Genomic DNA, 17,196 nt, shown 5'->3' with positions numbered 1-17,196 from the left:
AGTATCCATACTTCCGATACCTATCTCTACGCAATCCTCATATGCTCCCCAACGTTCTCTTCCAAAACCAGGCCAAATACTCCACCCCACTGTACAGGCGCTCCGACTCAAAGCATGGCTCCATCGTTGTTACAACATGATGAACATACCTGTTCTGACAGAGTGAAACAGGTCCTATTGAACAGTCATTGCCTTTCAACAAAATATACATACAAAAAAAAATGGCATTAAGTTCAAGCCTGGAGTCACCAGAGACCACTACAACCCACCAACACCTCCTTATCTGCTTTCCTCAACTATTTACTGGACCTGAAAGAAGCTGGGCTTTACCTCATTTTGTTAAAGGTTCACTTGTCAGCTATTGCTGTCTTCCACGATCTCATTGATGCCACTTCAGTCTTTGCTGACCCCATCACCAAGCATTTCCTCACTGGTCTTCACAAGTTTCACCTGTGCTACCATGGGATCTATCCTAAGTTCTCAACATTCTCACACAACCTCTATTTGAACCTTTGGCTACCCGTTCCCTTTGTTATGTGTTGATGAAAGTGGTGTTTTCAGTGGTCATCATGTGCTGCCAGATGTGTAGGAAAAATCATAGCCTTGATGGCAGACCACTTTATACTATTTTTTCCAAGGAAAAGATTGTTACCACTACATTGCAAGTGTTTACCTATGGTCGTCTCCATCTTTCACATTAACAAACTCATACATCTTCCCACGTTTTTTTTTTCCTAAACCGCATAATTCGGGCAGGGAGGCTGCTCTCTACACCCTATATGTGTGGCATGCAGTTGCCTTTTATTTGGATAGAACTAGACTTTTCGCATCTCCACAAAACTTTTTGTTTCTATAGCTGACCAATCCAAGGGCTCAGCGGTCTCTTCACAATGTATCTCTAAATGGATATTATGCATCTCTATGTGCTATGCTCTCCACAACAATTGTCTCCCATAAAGGGTCACAGCTCACAACTCAGGTGATGGCCGTCTTTACAGCCTTTCTCCATAACATTCCTCTTGTGGACATTTGTAGAGTGGCTACTCGGTCATCTCAGCTCACGTTCACCCAACACTACGCGTTGTAATATGGACCAAGTCCAGCTACTTCTGTGGACCTCGTTGTCCTTGCTGCTTCACAGTCATGACTCCAAAGCCCAATACTGCCTAATGCAGATACTGTTGTATAGTTATATAGAGCACCCACAGGGACACTACTTGAAGAAGAGGATGAAGTTGCTCACCTTGTTCAGTAATAATGGTTCTTTGAGATGTGTCTCTTTGTGGGTGCTCCACTATCTACCGATTCTCCCCTTTATTTTGGAGTCCAATGATTGATTCCATGGTAGAGAAGGAACAGAAGGGCCATGCCACACATGCAGACAATGGACACAGTGACATGAGGTGACCCCTGTGCACACACAGCGTGGCAAGGTGCTGCTAAGAGAAAAACCTGATTGCTGGCATGAGGATGCAACACCTAGAGTGGAGCACCCACAGGGGGACACATCTTAAAGAACCATCATTACTGCATAAGCTGAGTAACTTAATAATGAATATAAATAAGACGGTCAGCTTCACTTTTTTCAGTTTAATGTATTTTTATTTTTTGTAACTGCCTTCACTTTCCCTCTCGCTAGGTAATTAGTCTTTTTTTTTTTTTAAACCAGTGTGACTGCCTCTCGTTGCTTTTGGGGGCATTTAGTAAAATGTTCTTAAACAGTTACCTCACTGGAGATATTTAAGAGCAGTTAGAAAGACACCTGTTAGGGATCATCTAGACCAGGGCTGCTCAACACATGGGCCACATGTGGTCCGCGGCCTGTTTGTTTGCATCCTGCAGTACGGTTTGGGTTTACATGGGGTTCAGCCCAGGGCCCACAGGAGGGATCCTTTGAACATGGCCTTCACTGGGAACATGCTCCATAACGGCAAGGCATCTCCCAGGTGGGATGAGCATTGAAAGACGCAAGTGGAATGGCTGGCTGGAACAGAGGTGTACAGGGTGTTGGTGTGTGTTGCCATCAGGGTGGAGGCGCTGGGAGAGCCGGGGCATTGTGGGAAGTGTTGGCTGCTTAGCCTTGTGGCAGAGTCTGAGAGATGCTGACTGGCTTAAATTGGCCACGTTTGGGTTTGGCGCCGCAGCTTGAGGCTTAATCTTTGTATTCATGTCCATCAGTGTGAAAGAAGCTGCTATTTGCGTATACAGGCAGTCCCCGGGTTACATGGATCCGACTTACATCGGATCCCTACTTACAAACGGGGTGAGGCAACCCCGCACTAGCTGCTTTTCCCCCTAGCAGACTAGGGAGACGCGAAGCTAGCGCCCCACCCAGCAGACCAGGGAGACACGGAGCAGCTTTTCTCAGCAGACACCTCAGCTTGAGAATAAAGGACTGATGGAAGTGAGGTGTGGGAGAATAAAACTGAGCTCTGGAGAAATGTTTGGCTAGAGTTTCCCCTACAATATGTACCAGTTCCGACTTACATACAAATTCAACTTAAGAACAAACCTACAGTCCCTATCTTGTACGTAACCTGGGGACTGCCTGTATATTTTCATGTATATGCAACCACACTTAATTTGTGGCCCTCAGCATGTGCTGAGAGTATTGTTGTGACCCCTGGAGCTTCCAAAATTGAGTAGCCCTGATCTAGACAGTGCTTGGTCCTGCCGTGAGGGCAGGGAACTGGACTCGATGACCTCATGAGGTCCCTTCCAATTCTATGATTCTGTGAATTCTTAGTTACTGTGTAATAAGAGTTTTTGTTTAAATTCTCACCCAACAGATTTGGCTCATAATTGTTTTCGGCTTTGAAAAACTGGGTCTTTTTATAGCACCAAATATTACTGGTTTAGACTTCAGTTTTTTGTCACAAAATAAACGTGATCAAGTCATGAACACCTGTTTTTAAGCTACCACCAATTTTTAATTCTTTTGTCAGTTCTTTAGCTGTCAGGATGATGTGTCATATAGAATTCCCCCATGTTGGATGCAACACACTGAGTTAAGAAATTGTAATTTCTAATATTTAGTATGTCGAAACGTTGTAAATACTGCTAGCATGAGACACGTTGTTCTATGCTAAAAGAGTATGTTATTGGAAAGTCAAGCACTGGAAAGTTAGGAAATGCTGTTGTTGCCCGAATATCTGGTATTTTCTAACTTGTAAATGTTTGATTATGCAATCTTAACGTTTATAGTATAAGGTTTTTGATTTATTATTTTTACAGTGCCTAAAAGAGTGGTGGTCTGAATAACTCAATTCTGTTTATTCGTTTCAGTTAGAAATCTGCCATTTATTTAAAACTACAAAAACAAAATGGTTCCAGGCCAAAGGCAGTGGTAGAGCTGGCACTCAGCATGGTGCCTGTGGGTGAGGCATCAGGAACAGCCTCCATGGCTCTCTTTCGGCCTAGAAGCTGGACATATCGACCACTTCCCAGGATCTGGGCCAGGGAGCTTGTTGCCCCTCTGCATCACCAGTTGAGGTTTAAGTGGTCCTGTCAGTGGTGCTCCCTGGACCTGCTAGGATCCGGTTTTGACCTGTTCTGGTTGAAAACTAGACCCTTGGCAACTTTACTAATGCCAGGTGCCTCAGAGGGAATGAACAGAAGAGGCAGTCATCAAGTGATCCATCCCCTGTCACCCATTTCCAGCTTCTAGCAAATAAAGGCTAAGGACATCAAATGGCCAATTTGCAACATGACAAAAGGATAAGTGGGACTTCAAAGTTTTATATTGAAAGCAATGGTATTCAGTATATTAAGGAAGGGTCTGTCAGCTATGGCTCCCAGAGCTGATCTTAGGGGTGGGCGAGCTGGGCGATCGCCCGGGGCCACCATTTTCAAGGGGCCACCAACTGAGCCGGTCTTAGGGGCGTGCTGTGACCGCATTTTGGCCTGATCTCCCAAATCCTCCCCCCAGGTTTTCCTGGTTACTCCCCAACCTTTCCGCCCCCCCCCCCCCCCCGACAAATTTTCCCTGGCGTTTTTGTTTTGTTTTGTTTGACACATTTTTGTCTGGTTTTTTTTTTTTTAAACCATCTGGCAACTCTGTGGGTGAGCCGGGTGGTCGCCTGGGGCTGCCAATTGGTTAGGACCGGCCCTGGTGGCTCCATTATTAAGGTTCAGATTTGCAAGGATTCTTTCTCTCATGTATGAGCATGTACTTTATTTTTCTTCCAAATTACAGCACTTGTGGAGCATAGGATGAATTTGTAAATCAATTAATTAGTTGGAAATAAATTAAGATAGTTAGGGAACATTTAAACTTCAGCACATAACCTCCTTATAGATAATTCCATGTAGAATTCCCTCATTTCATCATCCATTATTCTCAGTGACATTGAGATGACAAATTACCATTAGCAAAGATGACCACTGCCTCCATCTGTCTGCTTTTTGCAGTGCTTCTCTCTACCTCCTGACAACCCAGGAGGGCTATCCTCTTCCCTGGCATCTTGACTTTACTCCTATTGGAAACAATGGGAGATAATGATAATTTTGAAAAGGGCAACACTTTGGTGAGTTTCTATGCAGGAGAAATATTTATTATTTAGTCTTTGATAAATACATAGTTTTTTTTATTATGAATAATAGCAAAAAGTGATCATCGGTCCTAAAAGTCTTTTAGTGGTGGGGGGGCTGTGGTTGTTTCTTTGTTCCAGTGTATGGAAAAGCAGTCAGGATTCACAGGAATATTTGTCCCAAAAAGTTTAAAAGAACTCCAAATCATCAGAAATATCACATGGTAGCAGTTTCTATGGATTCCTTGTTCAATGATTACTTATAAAACTTGTAATGAAAATGAAAATTCTCAAACTACTTTAAAGAAGGACTTAATGTTTAGAGTACCTATCAATAATTTAGAGTAAGAGTTGCAACATTGCTGCTATACTGTATATCTCTCTAAGAATGACAAATCCAGGAAACTCAGGCTTAAAACTAAAATTAGAAGAAAATCCAAACGTCATAATCTCTGGCAAAAAAAAAAAAAAAAAACTCAGTGTTTTGATTTCGTTTTGGACTACAAACATGAAAATGCTGTAATTGTTTGGTTATTTCATTGTATTACTACATAACAGAGTTAATGTTATTTGGGTGCTTGTAACAAACAATTTCCTGTGATTATTTTGAGTTTTATGGATAATTATAATATCCATTCAATGTATTCTAACCTAAATTACTGATACCTACCCTCATCCTTAAGATAAAATTAACATCTTTAGGTGATAAGTCATTTGATCAGGAAGAAATCCCAGGCTTGGGGTTGTATCCTGGTGTTTGTGGGTTTTGGTTTCTAATGAAATAGCTGTCCTTTTACAGGTGAAGTGGATGATGTATTGGATAGTGTTTGCCTTCTTCACCACAGCAGAAACATTGACAGATATTGTTCTATCTTGGTGAGTATCCTGGTTGTTCATGCCATATGGGGAAGGGAAGGAAAGCACTCAGACACTCTTTTAGGATGAATTGCTGTGGGATAGCAAAATACCCTCTGCTCCACCCAAAGACTTTTCTTGTAGTCACTGTGGCTGTTAGCTCTGACTTTTATATACTTTGCCTTATGCAGCCATAAATTCCTGGTGGGCTTCAGAGTCCAAGCTCCAGCCTGCGCCATAACTACAAACACTGTCTACACAGCTGCAAACCCAAGTCTATGTAGACATACCGAGAGTGGCTCCAAGAATGCTCAACCTGGAGGTTCATGAAGGACCCTGTTCCATTGCTGGCCTTGCCACGTTGATTCTGTTCAATTTTTGAATCTTCTGTTTTGCTAATCCTATGTATGCTCCACTTTGGACTCTCTATCTGTATCTGTCTCTGACCTGTGCTTGACTCTAGCTCCTCCTTCTCTCTCAGGTTTCCATTTTATTTTGAGTTGAAAATTGCATTTGTGATCTGGCTGCTCTCTCCTTACACCAAGGGCTCCAGTGTCCTCTACAGAAAGTTTGTGCACCCAACACTCTCCAATAAAGAAAAGGTATTTTTCCATTGCTATGACTGTTGACAGGTCCTGTAAATTAAGTGTCTTTTGCCCCATTTAGACCATCATAAAAATCCTGATGCATCAGCTTATATTTCTGCTGTTTATAGAAGATGTAGGATGTGTTACTTCTCTAAAGCTAGGTGGCTAAACTGCATCCTGTGGAATATTGCAATGTGATCTGTAGTAGATTACAGAATCTTTAGTATGGATGTGTGACTTGCAAATGTGATGGGTTCCAGGATGGATTGCTCCAGCAGTTAACACTGTTTGAATCAAGATAGAAGTCTTGCATTCTAGAACCTGTAACCGCTGCAGGTTGCAACTTCAAATTATTGATAGGCACAGCTTATCCTCTGCTCCATTTTATGTAATCAGGTATAGTTTGCTACTTTTGTCAAGTTACAAACGCAATCATCCATAGCAAAGGGATAACAGGGATGTGGATGACAGTGAAGTAATGCCTATTAGCTGGAGCCATTAGTTTTGGAGAAAGGTGCCTGATGAGTTTTTGTGTTTTTAATGGGGAGGATTTTGCTTGTAGTCCATGCTTGTAATCAGGAATCTACATATTGGCTTTCCCAACTTCTTTCCTAGGAGATTGATGAGTATATTACCCAGGCCTGTGACAAGAGCTATGAAACCATGATGAGAGTCGGCAAGAAAGGTTTAAACTTAGCGGCCAATGCAGCAGTTACTGCAGCTGCAAAGGTAACACACTAGAACACTTCTTTAGACACTGAGACACCAGTCTGCCCTCAGCAGGATAACTTCCATAGGAACCTAGGATTGAAAGGGACCTCTTTGGTCATCAAGTGCAGTGTAGGAAACAATGTCATAAAATCCTATTCATAAACTTACCAAATACTGTTTCAAAACTATTTTGGTTCCTGTTGCTCTGTCCCTCTAGCTGATTCCTGGTTGGCTCGGAGGGAAAATTGCAGGTACTGCTGACTTCATTCTCCTGCCTTCCTCCAGTTTGTATATTTTTCATGCAACACTTCAGCTTTTGGAGGGGCTAAGAGAAGATTATTCCAGGACAGTCTTCCTTTTGATTGGCTTTTTGTGCATGCATATCTCTTCCTTTTGAGTCTTTTTGTGAAGAATGGGACATTTTCTCTCTCCTTCCATTTGGTCTCTGTGAAGAATTCCAGATAACAGAAGCCATGTATGAGGTATCGATGGTGTCTTTAGAGGTCGTTTTGGAACACATTGATAAATTGAACAATAAGAAGTCATCAGGACCTAATGATATACATCCAAGAGTTCTGAAGGAGCTCAAATGTGAAATTGTAGATCTAGCAGCTGAGGTCTGTCATCATTTAGGTACAGAAGCTGATTTAATGACTGGGAGATAGCAAAAGTGATGCTAATTTTTAAAAAGGGCTCCAGAGGAGGTCCTGGCAATTATAGGCTGATAAGTCTGACTTCAGTATTGGGAAAACAGGTTGAAAGTATAGTAAAAAAAAAAAATATTGGCAAGCATATAGGTTAGGGATGTTGAAATGCATTTAAGTAAACGTGTAATCCTTGACAATTTCAATGGTTTAATGGTTAAATGCGAGGGGTTGGGGAGGGAGGGAGACAGGTTGCCTCTGATACAAAGGCAGCAGCACGGGGGTAAGGTAAGGAGGAGGTGCACATGAGGAGCCAGCTTTTAAGCTGACTTTGTGTGCATACCAGGAATCTGCATGTAAACATGAAGGTTAACCAATGAGCCCACCTTTAACGCTTTCCCACCCTTAATACAGATGAAAATAATTTGTTAAGGAAGAATAAACATGGAAGGAGTACTGCAGAAAAAGATGTAGGGGTCATGGTAGACCACAAGCTAAATATGAGTCAGTGTGATGCTGCTACAAAAAAAGAAAATAAAAGAAACTTCATTCTGGGATGTATTAACAAGAGTATTGTAAGCTAGACACAATAAGCAATTTTTCTGCTTTACTCCGCTCTGATTAGGCCTCAACTGGGTTATTGTGTCTAGTTCTAGGCATCACGTTTCAGGAAAGATATAGTGAAATTGGAGAAGGTTCAGAGAAAAGCAACAAAAATGATTAAAGGTCTAGAAACATGATGTCTAAGGGAAGATTGAAAGAATTGGGTTTGTTTAGTTTGGAAAAGAAAAGACTGAGAGGGGACATAGTCATAGAATCATAGAAGACTAGAACTGGAATGGACCTCGAGAATTTATCGAGTCCAGTCCCCTGTCCTCATAGCAGGACCAAGCACTGTCCAGACCATCCGTGATAGATGTCTATCTAACCTGCTGTTAAATATCTCCAGAGATGGAGATGCCACATCCGCCCTAGGCAATTTATTCCAGTGTTTAACCACCCTGACAGTTAGGAAGTTTTTCCTAATGTCCAGCCTAAACTTCCCTTGCTGCAGTTTAAGCCCATTGCTTCTTGTCCTATCCTCAGAGGCCAAGGAGAACAATTTTTCTTCCTCCTCCTTGTAACACTCTGGGTGTATCTACACTAGCCCCTTAGATCGATCTAGGGAGGCTAATGAGGGTGACCGAAATTGCAAACTAAGCGCGGTATTTAAATATCCCACGCCTGATTTGCATGTTCCCAGCCATTCGCCATTTTAGAAATTGACTAGCCTGAAGTAACTGCCCTCGTCTACACGTGGCACTGAAAGGGGATTCCAAAATAAAGCCCTAACTCGAATTAGCTGGTAAACCTCATTGCAGGAGGAATACCAGCTAATTCAAGTTAGGGCTTCATTTCAGAATCCCGTTTCACTGCCATGCGTAGAAGCGGGCAGTTACTTCAGGCTAGTCAATTTCTAAAATGGCAACCAGCCGGGAACATGCAAATCAAGCACGGGATATTTAAATCCCGCGCTTCATTTGCAATTTCGGTTGCCCTCATTAGGCTCCCTAGATCGATCTAGGGGGCTAGTGTAGACATACCCTCTTTTAGGTACTTGAAAACCCCTATAATGTCCCCCCTCGGTCTTTTCTAAACTAAACAAGCCCATTTCTTTCCATCTTCCCTCATAGCTCATGTTCTCTAGACCTTTAATAATTCGTGTTGCTCTTCTCTGGGCCTTCTTCAATTTCTCTACATCTTTCTTGAAAAGTGGTGCCCAGAACTGGACACAATACTCGAATTGAGGCCTAATCAGCGCTGAGTAGTGGAAGAATGACTTTTCCTGTTTTGCTCACAACACTTCTGTTAATGCATCCCAGAATCATGTTTGCTTTTTTTGCAACAGCGTCACATTGTTGACTCACATTTAGCTTGTGGTCCACTATGACCCGTAGATCCCTTTCAACAGTACTCCTTCCTAGACAGTCACTTCCCATTCTGTGTGTGTGAAATTGATTGTTCCTTCCTAAGTGGAGTACTTTGCATTTGTCCTTATTAAACTTCATCCTATTTACCTCAGACCATTTCTTCAGTTTGTCCAGATCGTTTTGACTCATGACCCTATCCTCCAAAGCAGTTGCAGCTTGGTATCATCTGCAAACGTAATAAGCGTACTTCCTATGCCAATATCTAAATCATTAATGAAGATATTGAATTGAACCAGTCCCAAAACAGACCCCTGGTGAACCCCACTTGTTATGCCCTTCCAGCATATTATGAGCTGTTAATAACTACTCTCTGAGAATGGTTTTCCAGCCAGTTAAGTACCCAACTTATAATCGTGGCTTTCAAGTACCTAAGAGGGTGTTACGAGGAGAAGGGAGAAAAATTGTTCTCCTTGACCTTTCATGATAGGACAAGAAGCAATGATCTTAAATTGCAGCAAGGGAGGTTTAGGTTGAACATTAGGAAAAACTTCCTAACTGTCAGGGTGGTTAAATACTGGAATAAATTGCCTACAGTGGTTATGGAATCTCCATCACTGGAGATATTTAAGAGCAGGTTAGATAGGCATATATCAGGGATTATCTACAACAGGGATGGGCATTAATTTTAGTGGGGGCACTTCATTAATTTTGGTATGTGGTCACAGGCTGAACCCACCCCCAGAAGGAGCAGAGTTTGTGAGTAGCACTGCAGGGCCTGGGGCAGAAGGGGTGGGGCTGAGGACTAGCCTCCCCCTCAGAGTTGTCAAAGGCTGGAAGCTTTGAAGTAAAAACACAGCAGAGGGCTAGTGGCTTCTGGCGCTACCATTACTGCTTTTTCTGGCAGCGCCCGAGGGTTGCTGTGACTATTTAAAAGACTTGCGGCTCCAGCTCCTGCCAAGTTAGCAGTGCAGCTGGCAGCCATGAGCCATTTAAATAGGATCCTGCTGCCTGAGCCACTGCCTGGAAATTCAGTGGCATGGACAGCAGGATATAAATAGAAAGTGGCTGGATGCAGTTGGCGGGCTGGATCAAAGTGTTTGTCAGGCCAGATCTGGCCCCCAGGCCACATCTTGCCCAGCCATGATCTAGAATGATGGTGCTTGGTTCTATCATGAGGGCAGGAGACTGTACTTGATGACCTCTTGAGGTCCCTTCCAGTTCGTATTCTGTGGTTTTTTGTAAAGGGAAATAATGTATTACCAGTCTACTAGAATTCTTTGAGGAGATCAGCAAGCATGTGGACAAGGTCCCTCTCTAAAGGCTCTTAAGGAATTAAACTACCATGGCATAAGGGGGAAGGCCCTCTCGTACATAGACTGGTAACTGACTAACAGGAAACAAAGGATAGGAATAAATGGTTAGCTTTCAGAAAAGGCAGAGGTAAAAAGTGGTGTCCCCCAAGGGGTCTGTTCTGGCACCAGTCCTTTTCAAATTGATAAATGATTTGGGGAAAGGATTTAACAGTGAGGTGGCAATATTATCAGAGGATACAAAACTGTTCAAGATAGTTAAGCTGCAGGTAGACTGTGAAGAGTTATAAAAGGATCTCTCAAAACTCCGTGACTGGGCAACAAAATGGCAGATGAAATTCGGTGTCAATAAATGCAAACAAATGCACATTGGAAAACAATCTCATCTATACATATCAAATAATAAGGTCTAGATTAGCTGTTCCCATTCAATAAAGAGATCTTGGAGTCGTGGATAGTTCTGAAAACATCCTCTCAATATGCAATGGCAGTCAAAAAAGCAAGTAATGTTAGGAATCATTAAGAAAGGATTAGAAAATAAATTGCTTCTATATAAATCTATGGTCTGTCCATATATTGAATACAGTGTGCAGATGTGGTTACCCCATTTCAAAAAAGTTTGCAATTGGAAAAGGTTCAGAAAGGGGCAACAAAAATGATTAGAAGTATGGAATGGATTCTGTATGAGGAGAAATTAATAAGAATGGGATTTTCAGCTTGGAAAAGAGACAACTAAGGGAGAATATGATTGAGGTCTATACAATCATGACTGGTGTAGAGAAAGTAGATAATGAAGTGCTATTTACTCCTCATAGCACAAGAACTAGTGGTCACTAAGTGAAATTGACAGGCAGCAAACTTAAAAACAAAAGAAAGTGTTTCTTTAAGTCAACCTGTGGAACTCTTTGCCAGAGGATGTTGTAAAGGTCAAGATTATAATAATATAAAAAAAACTAAATAAATTAATGGAGAATAGGGTCCATCAATGGCTAATAGCCAGGACGGGCAGAGATGGTGTCCCTAGCTTCTGTCTGGGCTGGGAATGGATGACATGGATGAATCACTTGATGGTTACCTGTTCTATTCATTCCCTGTTGGGTTCCTGGCACTGGCAGAATGCTGGGCTAATGTTCTAATGTTCTTAATTGTTGTGTCCTGTTAGGGTCAGGGAGTTTTGTCTGAGAAGCTGCGGAGTTTCAGCATGCAGGATTTGACTCTGATCCGGGATGAAGATACCATGCATCTACAGAGCCCCAAGGCACAGCTGCGCACCTCCACTAGTGGCCTCCTTGAAACCATTGAGGATTCAGGTACATGAGGTGCTGGATAAATAGTGGGAAAAGGAGAGTCTAGAGGCTTTAAGATGGTGGTTTTAAGTGCTGTCAAAGCTTTTGATTTTGATTTGAATGTTGCATGGAACTCAGGAGTATGAGTTGCCTGTTACTTGGGGAAAGTGATTTTTGGAGAGAGTACCCTTCCAAATGAATCTGCTGTAATTTCACTATGACATGCTGTCATCTGCTGGTTTTTTGTTTGTTTGTTTTGTTTTGTTTTGTTTTTTAAATGTATGGTCTATTTAAAATTGGATTTGAAAATATGACCACCTCTATTAAGTCTAAACTTACAGTAAACTATTCAAGTAATTTAAATTAATAGAAAAAATGTTTACACAATACATGTCTGCTGCCAAAGTTTTAAAAAATGTCAGATCACTGAACTGGTGGAAGTTGCTAGCTATGCACTTGGAACCAGAGTTTTCTGAAGGACTAAACTAACTTTTTTTAGTAGTAATGTAGTCTGCTGACACAAAGAGTATTTCCTTTATTTCACTTCAAGGTTTTTTTTTTAAAAAAAAAAACAAAAATTGCAAAACTGGGAATCATGTTTTTTCCTCTTTCAATTTAAGAATAAAAATTGGGTATGAACTCTGCTAATTCTAAAACATTAAAGAACATGGTGAACAGAAACAATAGCTCAATTCACAAATTATAGATAATACTTCTTTTCTTAATCAGTTTCAAATGTAAAACATTTAAAGTGTTTTCTTGTGTATCTAGAACATTTAAGGTAGCTTTCTAAAATGCAATTTGTATCAAGTTGTATTTAAAGTGGGAAAAAAAACAGCAAATACAAAATTAATCCTCTAGTAAATAAGCCCACCATTCATTATTTTCTAACATAGAAAAACATAAGAATTAAAAATCTGAAAAATGTATTTTAAATGGTACCTGCTTAAAATAAACATGTATAGGTATAGAATATCCTCCTAGGTAGTAAAAAGTAGCAAATTTAGTATATAGTTGTGTGTTAATGGTTACTAGTCAATGAGCATCAACCTCTCTTTAAGAAAATAAAAAGTACAAATGCAAAATGAGTAAAATTGATTTTCTGCTTGCTGATTTAAATCATGATGAAAATCAGTAATTTAAAGTGTTGGTTGCAAATCAATCCATCCTAGTTAGGAGGCATGTGTCTTCTACATTTTCCCCATCCTTCCCAGTTTGCACACTCCTGGGTGTCCCCACCCCCCTCTCTCTGAATAAGAGCTTCTCACACTTCTCTCCCCTCCTGACAAAGCTGATTAGGAACCCCTTTTAGATGGACTTGGCATTGAAAAGTATAGGTATTTTTGTTTTCTTCTTATCCTTAGCGGTTTCCTGTTACTCTTCAGGAGAAGAGGCCAGCTTATCTCAAAGGTCAAATGGGGCCCATTCTGACTCTAGAACAGAACCTTCAGATGAGGATACAGGAGACAAAACACCAAAACGCACACAGAGCCTCAAAATTCCCAAGAAAGTGACAAAAGCTGAGGTGAGTTAGAGTATAAATGAGTTCTTGGGCTGGAGCTGGTTTGTATAGTTGAAATTATAGTAAAAAACAGAGCTTTCATGTCATAGATCAACACAGTATGTAGAGGGAAAGTCAGCTTAGCTTTTACAGTAGTAAAGAATAGAATAAAATTGTCAGGCACGTAGAAGAACATAATTTGTTGGACAAAAGTCAACATGGTTTCTGTAAAGGGAAATCATGTCTTACTAATCTATTAGAGTTCTTTGGATGGGTTAACAAACATGCGGACAAGGGGGATCCAGTAGATATAGTATCCTTAGATTTTCAGAAAGCCTTTGACAAGGTCCCTCACGAAAGGTTCCTGTGTAAATTACATTGTCATGGGATAAGAGGGAAGGTCCTTTCATGGATTGAGAACTGGTTAAAAGACAGGAAACAAAGGGTAGGAATAAATGGTAAATTTTCAGAATGGAGAGGGGTAACTAGTGGTGTCCCCCAAGGGTCAGTCCTGGGACCAATTCTGTACAACTTATTCATAAATGATCTGGAGAAAGGGGTAAGCAGTGAGGTGGTAAAGTTTGCGGATGATGCTAAACTGTTTAAGATAGTCAAGACAGAAGCAGACTGTGAAGAACTTCAAAAAGATCTCACCGAACTGAGTGATTGGACAACAAAATGGCAAATGAAATTTAATGTGGATAAGTGTAAAGTAATGCACGTTGGAAAAAATAACCCCAACTATACGTACAATATGATGGGGGCTAATTTGGCTACTACAAATCAGGAAAGAGATCTTGGAGTTATTGTGGATAGTTCTCTGAAAACTTCCACACAGTGTGCAGCGGCGGTCAAAAAGGCAAATAGGATGTTAGGAATTATTAAGAAAGGGATAGAAAATAAGACAGAAAATATCTTACTGCCCCTGAATAAAACTATGGTACGCCCACCTCTTGAATACTGTGTACAGATGTGGTGGTCTCACCTCAAAAGAGATATTTTGGCCTTGGAAAGGGTTCAGAAAAGGGCAACTAAAATGATTAGGGGTTTGGAACATATGAAGAGAGGCTAAAACGACTGGGACTTTTCAGTTTAGAAAAGAGGAGGCTGACGGGAGATATGATAGTGTGATATGATATGATAGTGGTGTAGAGAGGGTAAATAAAGAAAAATTATTTATTAGTTCCCATAATAGAAGAACTAGAGGACACCAAATGAAATTAATGGGTAGCAGGTTTAAAACTAATAAAAGAAAGTTCTTCACACAGCGCGTAGTCAACCTGTGGAACTCTTTGCCAGAGGAGGCTGAGAAGGCTAGGACTATAACAGAATTTAAAGAGAAGCTAGATAATTTCATGGAGGTTAGGTCCATAAAAGGCTGTTAGTCAGGAGATAGAAATGGTGTCCCTGGCCTCCTGTTTGTCAGAGGCTGGAGATGGATGGCATGAGACAAATCGCTTGATCATTGTCTTCGGTTCATCCCCTCTGGGTTCATCCCCGACCTGGCGCTAGCCACTGTCGGCAGACAGGCTACTGGGCTAGATGGACCTTTGGGAACTTGGAAATGGCGGAGATGCTCAATGACTTCTTTGTTTCGGTCTTCACCGAGAAGTCTGGAGGTGTGCCTAACGTAGTGAATACAAGCAGAGAGAGGGTAAGTTTAGAAGATAGGATACACAAAGAACAAGTTAAAAATCACTTAGGAAAGTTAGATGTCAGCAAGTCACCAGGTCCTGTGAAATGCATCCCAGGATACTCAAGGAGCTGATAGAGGAGGTATCTGAGCCTTTAGCTATCATCTTTGAAAAATCATGGCAGACAGGGGAGATTCCAGAAGACTGGAAAAGGGCAAATATTGTGCCCATCTATAAAAAGGGGAATAAGAACAACCCAGGAAACTACAGACCGGTCAGTTTAACGTCTGTCCCAGGGAAGATAATGGAGCAGGTAATTAAGGAAATCCATATGCAAACACTTGGAAGGTAATAAAGTGATAGGGAATAGCCAGCATGGGTTTGTGAAGAACAAGTCATGCCAAACTAATCTGATAGCTTTCTTTGATAAGATAACGAGCCTTGTGGATAAGGGAGAAGCGGTGGATGTCATATACCTAGACTTTAGTAAGGCATTTGATACGGTCTCACATGAGATTCTTATTGATAAACTAGGCAAATATAACTTAGATAGGGCCACGATAAGGTGGGTGCATAATTGGCTGGATATCCGTAGTCAGAGAGTTGTTGTTAACGGTTCTAAATCCTGCTGGAAAGGGATAGCAAGTGGAGTTCCGCAAGGGTCTGTTTTGGGACCCGTACTGTTCAATATCTTCATCAATGACGTAGATATTGGGATAGAGAGTACGCTTATTAAGTTTGCAGATGATACCAAACTGGGTGGGGTTGCAACTTCTTTGGAGGATAGGGACATAATTCAAAATGACCTTAGCAAGTTAGAGAAATGGTCAGAGGTAAACAGGATGAGGTTTAATAAAGAGAAATGCAAAGTGCTCCACTTAGGAAGGAACAATCAGTTCCATACATACAAGATGGGAAGCGACTGTCTAGGAAGGAGCATGGCGGAAAGGGATCTAGGGGTCATAGTGGACCACAAGTTGAATATGAGTCAACAGTGTGATGCTGTTGCAAAAAAAGCAAATATGATTCTAGGTTGTATCAACAGGTGTGTTGTAAGCAAAACTCGTGAAGTCATTCTGCCGCTCTACTCTGCACTAGTTAGGCCTCAGCTGGAGTACTGTGTCCAGTTCTGGGCGCCACATTTCAAGAAAGATGTGGAGAAATTGGAAAGGGTACAGAGAAGAGCGACAAGAATGATTAAAGGTTTAGAGAACATGACCTATGAAGCCAGGCTTCATGAACTGGGCTTGTTTAGTTTGGAAAAAAGAAGATTAAGGGGGGACATGATAGCGGTTTTCAAATATCTAAAAGGGTGTCACAAGGAGGAAGGAGAAAATTTGTTCCTCTTGGTTTCTGAGGACAGGACAAGGAGTAATGGGCTTAAAGTGCAGCAGGGGAGGTTTAGATTGGACATTAGGAAAAAATTCCTAACTGTCAGGGTGGTCAAATATTGGAATACATTGCCAAGGGAGGTGGTGGAATCTCCCTCTCTGGAGATATTTAAGAACAGGTTAGATAGACATCTGTCAGGGATGGTGTAGACGGAGCTTGGTCCTGCCTTGAGGGCGGGGGGCTGGACTCGATGACCTCTCGAGGTCCCTTCCAGTTCTATGATTCTATGACCCAGTACGGCCATTCTTACGTTCTTATGTTTTTTTAAAGGGAAATCCTGTCTCACCAGTCTATTAGAATTCTTTGAGGAAATCAGCAAGCTTGAACAAGAGCGATATAGTAGTGTACTTGGATTTCAGGAAGCTTTTCACAAGGTGCTATACCAAAAGGTGCTTAAGCAAAGTGATCATGAATAAGCAAGAAGGTCCTCTCCTGGATCAGTAACCATTTAAGAGAAAACAGAAGGTGGGAATAAAGTTAGTTTTCACAGTGAAGATAGTGAGGGCCCCCTAAAGGGTCTGTACATTCATAAGGGAAAGAGTAAATCGAGTGAGGTGGCAAAGTTTGCAGATGACACAAAATTACTCAAAATAGTTAAATTCAAAGCTGACTATGAAGAGTTACAGAGCGATCTTGCTAAACTTAAGTGACTAGGCAACAAAATTGCAGAATTTGTGAAAAGAAATGCCTAATGCAAAACATGATCCCAGCTATACATAAAAATGAAGGGGTCTGAATTAGATGTTACAACTTAAGAAAGAGTTTTTGTTGGAGTCATCATAGATAGTTCTCTGCAAACATCCTTCCTAGGTTATGGGCATGTTTTCACACTCTTGC

At 41.3% G+C, this 17,196-nt stretch overlaps 1 protein-coding gene across 10 annotated transcripts in view; it reads left to right on the top strand.

Moving 5' to 3' along the window:
- Positions 1-17,196, top strand: part of REEP2 (receptor accessory protein 2) — a 106,939-nt gene that overhangs the window by 9,712 nt on the left and 80,031 nt on the right. For 9 of the 10 annotated variants that reach the window (XR_012900116.1, XR_012900117.1, XR_331957.2 and 6 more), the window contains exons 3-7: positions 5,329-5,405; positions 5,866-5,986; positions 6,587-6,700; positions 11,709-11,856; positions 13,197-13,357. Coding sequence is in view for 2 of the 10 variants with exons in the window: in XM_006121640.2 (XP_006121702.1) it covers positions 5,329-5,405; positions 5,866-5,986; positions 6,587-6,700; positions 11,709-11,856; positions 13,197-13,357 (621 nt within the window). In the remaining 8 variants the exon portion in view is untranslated. The remainder of the gene's footprint in view (positions 1-5,328; positions 5,406-5,865; positions 5,987-6,586; positions 6,701-11,708; positions 11,857-13,196; positions 13,358-17,196) is intronic. The other variant, XM_006121642.2, reaches the window with a different exon arrangement.

The sequence above is a fragment of the Pelodiscus sinensis genome, unplaced genomic scaffold (genome assembly GCF_049634645.1).
Source record: "Pelodiscus sinensis isolate JC-2024 unplaced genomic scaffold, ASM4963464v1 ctg55, whole genome shotgun sequence".
NCBI classification, from domain to species: Eukaryota; Metazoa; Chordata; order Testudines; family Trionychidae; genus Pelodiscus; species Pelodiscus sinensis.
Note: the sequence above shows the minus strand (reverse complement) of the source record. Positions and strands in the feature narration are given on the sequence as shown.